The 12,069-nt window shown below is 49.1% G+C and overlaps 1 protein-coding gene across 2 annotated transcripts in view; it reads left to right on the top strand.

The window, feature by feature from the left end:
• Positions 1 to 1,075: 1,075 nt before the first annotated feature.
• The window catches only part of TRIM67 (tripartite motif containing 67), a 52,926-nt gene continuing 41,932 nt past the window's right edge, over positions 1,076 to 12,069 (top strand). For both annotated transcript variants that reach the window (XM_036827964.1, XM_036827963.1), the window contains exon 1: positions 1,076 to 2,265. In XM_036827964.1, the coding sequence (XP_036683859.1) occupies positions 1,105 to 2,265 (1,161 nt within the window). In that variant the 5' untranslated portion in view covers positions 1,076 to 1,104. The remainder of the gene's footprint in view (positions 2,266 to 12,069) is intronic.

The following is a 12,069-nucleotide window of genomic DNA, read 5'->3' as shown; positions in this document are numbered from 1 at the left end:
GTAAACAACCGGCTTTCTAGGTCCCTGTTGTTCCCCTTTTATGGTGGTAGGTGGAAGCAGGGGAGTGGGCGGGAGAGATGCTGGCAGGGGCGGGGCGGGACTGGTCGCTGTGCTAATTCAGGATGCAGTCTCCATCCAAATAACAGCTTGCTTTTAACAGTGATCCTCTCTGCGAACCCTTAACATCGCCCCAGGACTCCCCTAGCAGCGAGAGGCGAGCCCTCATTCGCCGAGCGGGCCCCTCCTCGCTCCGCCTTCCCTCCGCCCCACCACTACTCTCGGCCCTGGAAATTACAACTCCTCGGCGCGCGGCGCCGGGAGGAGGCGGCGGCGGCGGCACGGGGACCGGAGGGCATTCCCGAGCCAGCCGGGCGCTCGCCCTCCGCCCGCGGGCTGCCGCGTCGCGCGGCCAAGGTCAGAGGCGCCGCGGGAGCCGCAGCGGCGAACCGGAGCAGCGGGGCCGTCCTGGCCGCGGAAAGAAGGCCCCAGGGCGCGTTCGGCCCGCGTCGGCAGCGGCCGGAGAGGGAGGCGAGAGAAGGTCTCCGGGCCGGCGGGGCCCCCCGAGGTAGCCGCGGGCGCAGAGGCCCGGGCAGGTGAAGGCCCCCGGGTCCGCGAGAGCGGAGCTCGGGCTCCCGCCTCGGCTGCCAGGCGCTGTCCGCCACCTCGTGGTGCTGAACCCAGCCCCACGGCCGAGAGGCCTGCTCGCCCGCCTTCTCACCTACAGATCGCCCGGACTGGGGCACCTGCCCACCGGCCAGGGCAAAAGGGGCCCCTGGGCAGCTGCCCACTGCAACCGAGGGGCTGAAAGAGGAGAGCCAGCGAACCTCAGCCCGGCAGCCGGTCCTGATGTGGAGGGGAGACGCGCGCAGCAGCCGGCGGCGGCGCTGGTGCTGATTCATCCCCTAAAGCATCTCGCAGGCCACCGCGAGGGCAGCCGACCAGCTCCGGACTCTGGCCGCCGGTTGAAGCCGCCGGTGCAGGAGCCTCGCGGGCAGGAGGTGAGGACCCGCCCTCCTTCCTCTTGCCCCCAGTCGCCTGTGGGCGGTGGCCCCGGGACAGAGAGAGGGGCGTGCCCCCGGCTTGGGAAGCAGTCATGCCCGTGTGATGCGCCCGCCTCCCCTCTCACTGGCGCTAAGCACGCTTGTTCGCCTCTGCCCGTCTCCGGGGCTTGGGCCGTTCCACCCTCCGCCCCGAGCCGCTCTCTCCGCCGGCGCAGCGATGGAGGAGGAGCTGAAGTGCCCCGTGTGCGGCTCGCTGTTTCGGGAGCCCATCATCTTGCCGTGCTCCCACAACGTCTGCCTGCCTTGCGCCCGTACCATCGCAGTGCAGACCCCGGACGGTGAGCAGCACCTGCCCCCGCCGCTCCTGCACTCCCGGGGCTCAGGGCTGCCCGCAGGCGCCGCCGCCGCCGCCGCGCCCCCTCCGGACCACGAGACGCCGGCTGGCCCGGCCTGCGGCGGCGGCGGCGGCGGCGGCGGGAGCGCAGCCGGCGGCGACCACGCGGACAAGCTGAGCTTGTACAGTGAGACAGACAGCGGTTACGGCTCGTACACCCCGAGCCTCAAGTCCCCCAACGGGGTTCGCGTGCTGCCCATGGTGCCCGCGCCGCCCGGCTCCTCGGCCGCCGCCGCCCGGGGCGCCGCCTGCTCCTCGCTGTCCTCGGCCTCCTCGAGCTCCATCACGTGCCCGCAGTGCCACCGCAGCGCCTCCCTGGACCACCGCGGCCTGCGCGGCTTCCGGCGCAACCGACTGCTCGAGGCCATCGTGCAGCGGTATCAGCAGGGCCGCGGGGCCGTGCAGGGGGCGTCCGCAGCCGCTGCCGTGGCCGTGTGCCAGTTGTGCGACCGCACCCCGCCCGAGCCGGCCGTCACGCTCTGCGAGCAGTGCGACGTGCTCTACTGCGCTGCCTGCCAGCTCAAGTGCCATCCATCCCGGGGACCCTTCGCCAAGCACCGCCTGGTGCCGCCGCCGCCGCCGCCGCCGCAGCCGCCGCGCGCGCCCGCCGAGGCCGCCTCTGCGTCTCCAGGCGCCGCCCAGGGCGCCCCCAGCGCCGGCGGAAGCTGCAAGAGCCCGGGTGCCAGCGGCGCCGGAGCGGCGGGGGGCGGCGCGGCCCGCAAGTACCCTACGTGCCCTGACCACGAAATGGAGAACTACAGCATGTACTGCGTGAGCTGCCGAGCCCCGGTGTGCTATCTGTGCCTGGAGGAGGCCCGGCACGGCAAGCACGAGGTGAAGCCGCTGGGGGCCACGTGGAAACAGCACAAGGTGAGCGCCCGCTGGGCAGGGCGTGGGGCGCGGACGCAAAGAAAAGGGCGCTCCCCTTCGTTAAATAAGCTCCGAGTACTCTGAGCTGAGCGCTGGAGGTGGGAAGGGCATGGAAGGATGACACTCTAGGTCCCCTCCCGCCTGAGGCTTTATGATTCCACGCAAAAGTGGTCTAGAATGCAGAAGCAGGACTCTTGCACTCCCAAAATTGACTAATAAATTACCTTGAGGGCCCCTCTGGATTTATGACACCCAGGGCCCCCTTCCTCCCTCTAAAAAGTTCATATATATATTTTTTCTTTTCTTTTTTCTTTTTTTATAAGTGCAAGTGTTACCACCTGCTTGCAGGAAAATGTCTGATGCCACCCACGCTTGGTTAATCTTCTCTGAAGGCAGGAAGGGTTCTATCCCAACCCTCAGTGAAGGGATACACTATCTCCATTAGAGCAGAATTCCCATCAGCTTCTAGAGCAGAAAGTTTCCTACTCTCCCAGCTAGTCTCCGGCACTTTCTAACCCCAGAATGCCTCTCAGCTTAAAGGGAAGATGTAATTCTTCATGCGCCTTATCTGAGACTTAAGGCATGTGCCCTGTTAAGAAGGGAACGTCATTCCCCCTGAGAGACCTTCTCTTACTGGCACTCCGGGTGGCAGGAGTGTGGTGGAGTAAGCACTTAGTAAGGCAGCCGGGCGCACTCATCTGCAGGCTGCTGTGGGCCATCTTTCCAGGGACTTGCCTGGAGGTGCCACCTCCCAAGTGGGAAGGAACAGCTGCTACAGGCAACTCGCACACACCTGTGGTTGCCAGTGTATCCTCATAGCTGACCCAGAAGGAGAGAAACCTTCAAAATCAGGTCAGGCGCTCGATCAGACCCCAAGGCAAGAGTGGGGTCAGCTTTTCTAACATTCACCTTGATTTCCTAATCAAAGGCCAGGCCGTGCAACTGGACTCACTACCGAGGTCAGTGATCCGGGTCCCTTGTTCAAGAACTCCAACTGCAAATTTGGACGCTTATCATGCAGTATCCTCTTTCCAGTAAACTCTTAACCCCACAAAGAGGCAGGAGATCTCCAAAGAGCCCAACAGGAAGTATGTATTCCGACTGAGGAGGAAAGACACGGGAAAGTAAGGCAACTTGCCATATGAGAGCATATCATCCAACTGGAAACGGACAAAAAGGGGAGCATAGATGGGAGGAGAAGAAGGGACCAACCATTCATACTATAGATTTATTACATACAGTTACTGTATAATTTCTGCTACAACATGCCTGTTGTTACTGTAACTCAACATTTTCAAACAAAAAAATTAGGAAAGAACAAATGAGGAACACTTCAGAAATCCACCCTGGAGAGGGAAATTTGCATAGTAGGTCAGAAAAGGGCAAGCGATCTGGAGTCAAATCCCTAATTCTAGAACAGTGGTTCTCATTTGGGAACAATTTCACTCCCCCTCCAGGACATTGCCAATGTCTGGAGACAACTTTGGTTATCCCACTTAGGAGCTGCTACTGGCATCTAGGGGTAGAGGCCAAGGAGACTGCTACAGGGCACAGAAAACCTCCCGCAAAACAATAACCAAGAAAAATATCAACAGTGCCTCTGACAGAAACCCTGTTGTAAGTTACACAGACCTGGATCCAAATCTCAGCATTTGTAATTTACTTGCTGTAAGCGTTGAGGCACAATTTTAAGCCCACTGAATAATATCTAACTCAGATAATTGTTGTTGGGTGTAAGTATAATGCTGTATGTTTAGCCTCTAGCACAGTACCCAACTCACAGTAACCAATATGTATTATTTATCATTATTATTATTATAGTCCTAATACTTAACACCACCAAACTTGCAGAAAGCTATAGGGCAGCAGCAAAGAGCACTTATTTGACCTCAGGGACTTGGTAACCTGGAGAACACAGGAGGTGGTAGTGTTTATGTTGAGTCCTAAAATAGCTTGGAGCTAAATGAGAATGTCTGCTGAGTGAGTTAACATTCATATGACATTTTGTTGCATATTGCTTCAGGGTAATTGTAGCTGCCTTGCTTATTTCATCTTTCAAGTGAAGAGAGTCGTTTTACAAATGAAGAACTGTTTTGCAAAGAGGCTGTGATCAATTACCAAGACAAGGTTCACATTCAGAGTTTCTGAGCTGGTAAATTTTCACAGCCTAGAAGGCTAGAACTAATTCTGGGTGTTGCCACCCAAACTTTTAGACTTAGGGAAGAGTGGAAACCAAAACGAGTTGAGATGAGTTTGCAGTCTTAAAAGAGATTAAGCCTCTTACCTGGAAAAGTGAGTTGGATAATGACCAAATGGTTTCAGGAACCAAGATCATGCAGGGAAAACATTGGTCATCCTTGATTTGGTGTCCACAGCAGTTTTATAACATTTCTATCTGAGGAAATATGGAAAGAATATGTGATATTTGCTCAGTAGAGTGGGACAGTTATCTGTGGGAAACACAGCTATGCAGAATCTAAATGTCTCAATTTAATGCCACGTCTTCAGGGAACTAAGACATCCTCCTAGGTCCAGAAGGAATTCTCTGAGATACTTTTGTGAAAAGCTGTTTTCAAGAGTGAGAAGAAGTTCTGCTGTTCTCTTTCAGCAGGTGCTGTTTTTCTACAGAAAGGGAAATCATTCAGTGCTTCTTAATGAGCATCTCAACTAGGGGCTCAGATCAAAAGATAACAGAGGGAGCCTTGATGGACCGTTTGGTCTTGCTTTGTGGGCAGGCGTCTAGACCACCATTGTGAGCTGTGAAGGTGACTACTTTTGAGAGATAAACTAGAGCACTCAATTTCACACTCCCACCAGGGCAGTTTAAGTTCTTTAGTAAAACTTAAAAGTCTCTGGATTTTGTTGTTGTTGTCATTGTCGTCGTCTAAAAATCCCAGGAGCCATGACAAAGCTTGGTACACTACCAGAACGAGAATCAGGACAGAAATATTTCCCTAACATCCCTATGACTGGAGAAGCCTTAAACAAAGCTTTAATTCCTCTCTAGCGTGACTGGAGCTTACCATCTAATTAGTGATTCTTGGGGAGAGAGACATGTAAGTGACACTGAAATCTGCTTTGAAACAAGATTGATTATCACTTTTCAAAAAAAGTGTAAACACACTGCTATATTTAAAATGGGTAACCAACAAAGACCTACTGTACAGCACAGGGAACTCTGCTCAATGTTATGTGGCAGCCTGGATGGGAGGGGAGTTTGGGGGACAATGGATACATGTATATGTATGGCTGAGTCGCTTGGCTGTGCGCCTGAAACTATCACAACATTGTTAATTCGCTATACTCCAATATAAAATAAAAAGTTAAAAAAAAAAAAACAGTGTAAACACTTTAGGTCTTGGCCAAACACATTTTTAGATGATTCTCCTGGAAGAGGATTAGTAATTTCAAAGAACTTCTGATGTGAAGAAACTATACGTTGTGAAAGATAGGACAGGGAAGGGAAGCTTTCCATGAGTGCTTTTGTCTTTTTGCCTATTGATTGTGGAATTCCAATTTTCCTGAAACCAGAAGGAGAGGGTCACTGTGGGATGTACCTCTTCCTAGCGTGACATGTCACAGAATGACAGCAACCACTGTAATTCCTGCTGGGTGCAGGACTCTGAATTAAAAATGGTTAAAAGTTGATTCTTGAACTGAGGAAGGGACAGCTGGATAAGCCTTTTTTCAGAAGTCTTTTGAGAACCATGGACAATAGAATAGAATCAAAACAAAACTCTCATTGTACCCCAGGATTACTGTTCCCAATGAGTCAGCACTTCACAAGAGCAAAGGAGATAGCGAGGTCTGGAAATCACGGGAAAGCCAGGACTTCAGGTTACTCCCATGCCCCAAGGATCTGCCAAAGGACACTTGGCTTCTCAGCAGCCTGGTCCTACCTTATTTTATCAAAGAGATAAAGAAAGGCTTTTAGCCTTTAAAGCCTCAGAGGAAAGACTTCCTCCATTAAAAGAGATAACACATAAATGCCCAAAGCAGAACGTGTAATCATAACTGTATACGATCATAAGTATACTTATTCGAATATTTGTAGTACATTATAACACAGGGAATAGATGCTCTTTGTGAAGAATTAGAATTACAGAGGTAGAGATGTAGAAATTAAATATCATCCCCAAATTCCAGTTTGCAGAGAAAAAAACATTTCTAACGTTTTGGAGTTTCTTCTTCTAGAATTCTACTGTATATTTATTTTGTAGCTGTCTTTCTTTTTGTCCTTTAATAATACAGTACAAATATCTTTCATGTCAATTAATGAACATCATTTTGGGTGGCTGCATGCCATTCCATTGTAAGGATTTTTTATTTTACTTGATCCACAGCCTGATGCTGGACTTCATCTAGGTGTTTTCAGTCTTTTGCTGTTAGGAGCATTTTTCAAGTTAAATCCATGCCTTTATTCTTAATAATCTCCTCAGGTTAAGTTTCTAAATATGGAGTTGCTATATCAAAGGAGAACTGTCTTTCTGACAGTCTGATTAACGTTGCCAAATTGCCTCCCAAAACGTTTATACCTATTTTTTCTCCCAAGAGCAAAATTATATAAAAAATTAAAAATTCGTGTAAACAGGGACCATTGGGGAAAACAATAAGGTGGGTTGCCTTGTTTCTAGTAATAACTGTTTGCTACTTTCATTACATTATTGTTAGAACTATTTTTAAAAAGAGGATCACAAGTATCTAGATTTTTATATTTTTAACTACCAGTTAGTGATCTGCCTTCCCTCAAAAATTGGTTTAATAGGCATAACTAGTGCCTAAATAGCCCCTTTTGGATTTTAAGGCCCCTGAAAAGACCAAGCTTTCAGGGCCCATCTAAGGCACTTTTTAAAAAATTTTTTTATTTCTTTATTTTTATTTTTGGCTGCATTGGACCTTCATTGCTGCGCACAGGCTGTCTCTAGTTGCGTCGAGCAGGGGTGGGCGGGCTTCTCACTGAGGTGGCTTCTCTTGTTGCGGAGCACGGGCTCTAGGTGCGCAGGCTCAGTAGTTGTGGCACGCGGGCTTAGTTGCTCCTTGGCATGTGGGATCTTCCCAGACCAGGGCTTGAACCCGTGTCCCCTGCATTGGCGGGTGGATTCGTAATCACTGCGCCACCAGGGAAGGCCCTAAGGCACTTTTGAGCGGGGTTTGAACAGGGAAAAAGAGGGTTAGGTAGAGAGAAATGTTTGGCAAAAATCTTCTGGAAGGTCTGAAGTCTCCATCTCTGTGGCTAATCGCTGCAAGCTGAGAGTTGCTAAACAAATCCATCAGGGCCCTCAGAGCATGTGGCATGGAAATATGCACAATCTGAGTGGAAGCCTGGATTTTTTTGAGGTGTTGAATCCTTCACCAACTCTGAAGCTCTGGGCAATGAAGTGCATAGGCTGACTTCTGTTCCGTCTGCCCCAGACTGACTGAGAACCAATGGCAATTCTGCTTAGACCCCTAGAAACATGAGCTGACTCCAATAAGTAGAGGCTGCCACGTCTTCTGAAACCACCCTCTGTGTTAACATCACCACTGTCTTTAAAGCCACCGGGGCTGTAGCCTGCCTTGTGCTTGGATTTAATTCCAAGGAGCTCATTAATTCAGGAACAACTATTAGAAAGAACCCCTATGTTACAAGCTTTGAAGTACATGCTTTCCTCATCATCCCACACATCTGGAAAACAAAAAGTGGGTTTGACAGAAGGCAAGAACCCATAACTTGAATTGCTTTTCTCTTCTCTTTGAAGATTATTTATGGAGTATCAGGGTTCAGAGTTGAGGAGGACCTTAGAGGTTGTGAAAGGACAACACCATGTTACTACTGAAGAATGTGTTTCCTAGTGTACGCTCTGGTGGTCACTCCACAGCTAAGGTGTTCTATTTTTAGCCTGCAGTGGGAGGTCCTTTATCTGGGTCGAGATTCTTGGTGGATGGGACCTTACTTGTGGATGTCAATGAAATGGACTGTTCTAGAGGAGAGGGATCTCTCAATCTCTGAGACTGCGTAGAGGGGTCAACAAGCTGGCACACCGCCTGTTTCTGTAAATAAAGTTTTACTGGAACACAGCCGTCCTCTTTTGTTTACATTTTGCCCATGGCTGCTTTTGGCTATGGTTGCTCTCGGTAGAGCTGAGTAGTTGGGACCAGAGATCGGCAGCCTGCAAAGCCGAAAATATTTACTCTCTGGTTCTTTATGGGGAAAAAAATTAAAATAAAAGTGCCGACTTCTAGACTAGGACCTCGTGACTCAAAGTGTGGTCCGAAGAACAACAGTGGCAGTGCCGGGAGCTCGCTGCACATGCGGACTCTTGAGACCCGCCACAGTCCTACCGACTCACGATTTGAATTTAGCAAGGTCCCTAGTTGATTCAGATGGACGTTAAAGTTTGAGAAACCTTGATGGGAATGCTTTGGGGGCTCCAGGGCGCTGGGCCCAACAGTGTAAGTGTGCAAGTCATCTACAGCAGTGTGAAGTGGACTCTAGAGGGTCCCGGAGGTTTGAACCAGAGTCTTAATTACTCTGGGAATCTTCGGGTTCACCAAAGTCTGGGTGCTGGGAGGCAATATGGTGCTCAAAGACCACCTGACCCAGAGATGGGCAGGAACCTCTGAGGGGTGGTGGTGCTGTCTGAGCCCTCCTGGGCCAGAGTGTAGGTGACTCATGAGAAGGGAATTGTGGACAGGTGCTCTTTGCTGCTTCCCTGGGTTTAAACAGAAACGTATATACTGCTGTTTGTATCTCTGGGTTTCCTTTGGGTTTGTGTCTTCGTCGTTCTATAAAGAAGCAAAGCGGGCGCTCTGTCCACTCTTTAGGCAGTTTTAAAGGTCCTGGCCCGAGGGTGGAGGAGATTGGAACTCTCAGAGCCATGAGACCTAAAGGAGCAGGAGAGAATCCAGGCAGATATTGCGGGGCTCTCATGAATTCACCCCTCCCTGCTTGGCACTTGCCCTTCCTAGGGTAGCCTGTTTCCTAACAGAGATCATAAATTCCAGCATCTTCCTTTTGCAGGTGAGGAACGTGAGGCCGAGGGGCTTGCTACAGTTGCACCGCAATTTGTGAAATGATTCCGTAAAAACATGATCGATTCTTCCCTTGTACATTTTGATTAACTATAAAAATAACAGAATGCTCTGTGTATCTGAACAAAAACAGGTGCCTACAGCATTCCCTAAAGAGTAATTAGGAATGAAAAAAATATAGGGTTAGCAGACACCTAGTCTAGAAAGTGGGGACAGAGAGTGGGGCAACAACCTCTCCCTTATTCATCTGAGATGGGCAGCAGAAAAGGAGATAAAAGGGTGAGGAGGACACAATTCATCTTGTTTGGAGCAAATAGGATAAAAGAACTTGAGTGCTGGAGGGAATCTAAAAGATCAAATAGCTCTGTCTCTTCATTTTTCATGTGGCTGCAGAGGGAAGAAGTGGTTTGCAGGGAAGGGTAGGCAAGGATCCACAAGGGACAGAAGGAGGGAGGTGAGGGAGTTGGAAGGGGTCTAAATGACAGATGTAACAGACTGGAATCTGGACCCCTCCAGCAGGAGGGTCTGGGCCTTGGTCACATGTCATCTGAAAAGTCTATCCAGACTGTGCATAGTTTAAAAAAAATAGGTCAAGGTTGTGTTAGGAAATTTCGGCAAATATTTGTACTTATCCAATCTCCCAGTTCTTCCTTATCGTTTGATTCTGGGTGATATCTATAAAACCAAGAAACCAATAAAATATGAATAATCATAAATGACAGTCCTCTTTAAAGCAGAGAATTGTGGCTTACATCACTCCATAAATAACGTGTTACCAAATGTCTGGCTACCTATCAGCTGAGCTGTGTACCCACATGACCATAAGTCAGCTCTGGCACTCACTGAGGATAACTTAAAAACTGATGATGTCTCTTGACCTGTAAGTCATTTCCCTGAGCTTGTGCCGCTAATGAGTATTTATTCTTCAATCGACCTAATTCCTTATTCAGTCAACACTTAACTCTTCATTGCCGGTATCCTACCAGGCACCATTGTAAGCACCAAGGCCATGGAAGGGCATGTTCTTTTCCCTCAAAGAACAGAGATCTACTCACAGGAGAGAGAGAACCAACACATGCATAAACAAGTAAATAAACTGGATAATTTCTGATAGTAATAAGTACTACGATGGAAGTAAAATAATGTGATAAAAAGCAGTTGGGCAGACTTCTTCAGAGGGAAGGTTGGAAAAGCAAGACTTGAAGATTGGCTGAGAAGTAACCAGCCCAGCACAGTTCTGAAGGCAGCTCGCTTCACAGGGAGAGCAAGAACCGAGAACGAGAGTTGGGGGACACCCACTGTGTTTGAAGGACAGAAACGTGCCTTTGGAGGACGATGAAAAAGGTGGATAAGGTACAGGAGCAGAGACACAGGCAGGGTCCAGAGGACGCAGGGCCTGGCAGGCCACAGGGAACAGATGGGATTTTATGGTAAATGCAAAGAGAGGTGACTAGAGGACTTTAAGCTGGGGAGCGATGTTTATTTTTTTAAATATATATATATTTTAAATTTATTTATTTGGTTGCACTGGGTCTTAGTTGTGGCACGTGGGCTCCTTAGTTGTGGCACACAAACTCTTCATTGCAGCACGCATGTGGGATCTAGTTCCCTGACCAGGGATCGAACCTGGGCCCCCAGCATTGGGAGTGCAGAGTCTTAACCAGTGTGCAACCAGGGAAGTCCCCTATTTTTTAAAAGATCTTTTTGACTGCAGTTGGAAAATGTGTTAGGGGGACAAGAGTAGGGGAAGGAAGACCACTTCCTAGGCTATGAGAGTCACTTGAGCTATAAAGATGGGGACTTGAACTAGGAGGGAAGCAGCAGGAATGGAGATAAGTGTATGCATTCACATGCTGCTTGGGGTTCTCTGAGCTTCTTGGACTCGTGGTCTGATGTCTTTTATTATTTTTGGAAACTTTTCGTCTATTATCTCTTCCGATGATTCTTTTGCTCGGCCCTCTCTCTCTCATACTTATGGGATTCCAATTACACATATGTTACATTGTTTGATATTGTTCCACAGTTCTTGGATGCTCTGTTCTTTTTCCTGTAGTCATTCTTTTTGCCTCTGTTACAGTTTCATTCATTTCTATTGACCTCTCTTTAAGTTCACTGATTCTTTCCTAGGCTGTGTCAAGTCTACAGATTAGTCCCTTTCCATCTTCTCCGTTGTCCTGCCCCTTCCCCAGCAATAGGAAGCCTTGAATGGTCTGGACCCATGACTGTTTCCTGCATCTTCTCCAGGAAGATTGGGTTTTTTCTTTTCCCTATCTCCAGCCACGTGGGGTCTTCACTTTGCTCAGGGGGGAGGGGGGGAGGGACAGGATTTGCTGCTTGTCCCCAGTGGCTTAAGGTTTTTGTTCTGGAGGGGATAAGGGTCCTGGTAGGGCTTTGTACTTTCCTGTGGTGACTGTCACATCTCTCCTTCAAGCCAGCTCTGGGATGCAAATGTTTCCCTTTTTTAATCTCATAGACACTTTAGATTGTGCAAATGGTCAGGTTTCACTTTTCTCTTTGGCCGCTAAAATGCTTAGAGCCAAATATTTTGTGTGTGCACGATGGATGTAATTATGTTACAAATTTTGAGCCTTATTTCTGGCTCCATTTTATGCTCCCACCCTTGTTTTTCTTTCTTTTAAGTTATGCAATCTTGAATTCTATAGACCCTTGCAAGCTGCCTTAAATCCCTTTTGAACTAACTAGGTTAATAAATAAATGAGTCGCCTGCTTGAGTAAAACCACAGGGAACAAGAAACTTCTGGAAAACCTCATTAAAATAGTCCCCTACTGGGA

Source organism: Balaenoptera musculus, chromosome 16 (assembly GCF_009873245.2).
Source record: "Balaenoptera musculus isolate JJ_BM4_2016_0621 chromosome 16, mBalMus1.pri.v3, whole genome shotgun sequence".
Taxonomy (NCBI): Eukaryota; Metazoa; Chordata; class Mammalia; order Artiodactyla; family Balaenopteridae; genus Balaenoptera; species Balaenoptera musculus.
This window is presented reverse-complemented; position numbering and strand designations above follow the sequence as displayed.